The sequence below is a fragment of the Arachis ipaensis genome, chromosome B9, assembly GCF_059453495.1.
Source record: "Arachis ipaensis isolate K30076 ecotype BB chromosome B9, ASM5945349v1, whole genome shotgun sequence".
NCBI classification, from domain to species: Eukaryota; Viridiplantae; Streptophyta; class Magnoliopsida; order Fabales; family Fabaceae; genus Arachis; species Arachis ipaensis.
The window spans coordinates 149,576,014-149,577,490 of record NC_142444.1 but is presented as its reverse complement, the minus strand read 5'-3'; the positions used below and the strand labels follow the sequence as shown (position 1 = coordinate 149,577,490).

Genomic DNA, 1,477 nt, shown 5'->3' with positions numbered 1-1,477 from the left:
AATTCAGGTGCAGTTAATTTTATGTAAAATTGATAATTAAAAATTATTAAATAATTTGATTGATTTGACTAAATTTTTATTTAATTATTTTTAGTTATTAACTTTACGTAAAATTGAGTGCAGGTGAATTTGCATCTAAAATAAAAAGAAAAAGGCAAATGGGGTGGCAATGTTGCACTAAGTCATGATCACGTTCACGGGTTTTAATTACAATCTTGTGAGTCATATCCAATTTGATGAGTTATCATCATAAGAAAACCCACTATATAAGGCATCACTCCCATGCATTGTGTCCACCCTCGTGTCAAACCTCACAAGATTCACAACACAACCCACTACTGCTTTTACTTTCCAACAAAACACACACAAAGAAAAACCCTACTTTGCTCATAATATATTACTATATCTCAAGACAAAGCCAAAATACAATGCTAAAATTCAACACTCTCAAACATTTCACTTTCTTTCTTGTTTTCTTGATTGCTTCCGCGGCCGCGGCCGGAGGACACGGCGGAAGAAAACTCTTTTGGGACATGTCAAGTGGTAGAGCACCCTCCTCAGGGACACCTAACGGTGCCTCTGGGTCGGGTCATGGTCCAAATTGGGACTACAGTTGGGGATGGGGATCCGCACCCGGGGCAGGATGGGGCTATGGCTCCGGATCGGGCCGCTCCCCAACAGGTTTGGGTAGAGGCTTCGGATATGGGTTTGGATCTGGGACTGGATCCGGATCCGGGTACGGATATGGATTCGGAAGTGGCGGAGCTCATGGAGGTGGATATGGGTCAGGAAGTGGTTCTGGTGGTGGTGCAAACAACGGTAACCGATCACCAAATTCAGTATCTCGGGACAGAACCAACCATCATGGCTAGATTTATTGGCTCCTACATATATAGTTCATAGTATGATAGTAAAATATTTACTCTATATATATATTTTGCATGTGTGAGAGTGCTTGGTGTGTATGCATGAAAAAGCTAGCTAGCTATATGAAAGCTTTGAAATTGCTCTAAACCTAATGAAAAAATTAATATAATTTTCCAATTATCGTTTTGGGTTGATTAATTATTTTGTTTCTAATAATCTCTTAAAGAGCTATATAGCTAGCTAGCTATTTAGATGCTTGCAAGATTTGGGAATCAAATTTTTTGTAGTTTGGTGTGCTATCAACCAAAATTCTCATTGTTATTATCAACAGAAATTAAAAAGTTAAAATAATTATTAGATGTTAGTTAAATAAGGCAGCCTTAATAATTATACCCTGATTATGTTAAATGTTTATGTATCAATATTTGGATGCAGATAATAAAACTGACAAAATTAATTAAACATTAATGAGAGATTGTGGAGAGTAATTCAAGATTTTGCAACAGTAAATTTGTGAACTTTTTAGTGCCTACAAAATTGTTGTCTAACTTGCCTAAAAGTAGAGATAGAGTGAAGTGGAACCCATTTCTTAAATTTTGAATTTTAGGAG

General features: G+C 36.6%; 1 protein-coding gene across 1 annotated transcript; it reads left to right on the top strand.

The window, feature by feature from the left end:
• The first annotated feature begins 258 nt into the window (after positions 1-258).
• On the top strand, positions 259-1,065 carry LOC107616578 (uncharacterized). The gene has a single exon (XM_016318533.3). The coding sequence runs from the start codon at positions 429-431 to the stop codon at positions 870-872; it is 444 nt and encodes a 147-aa protein (XP_016174019.1). The 5' UTR covers positions 259-428; the 3' UTR covers positions 873-1,065.
• Positions 1,066-1,477: the final 412 nt, after the last annotated feature.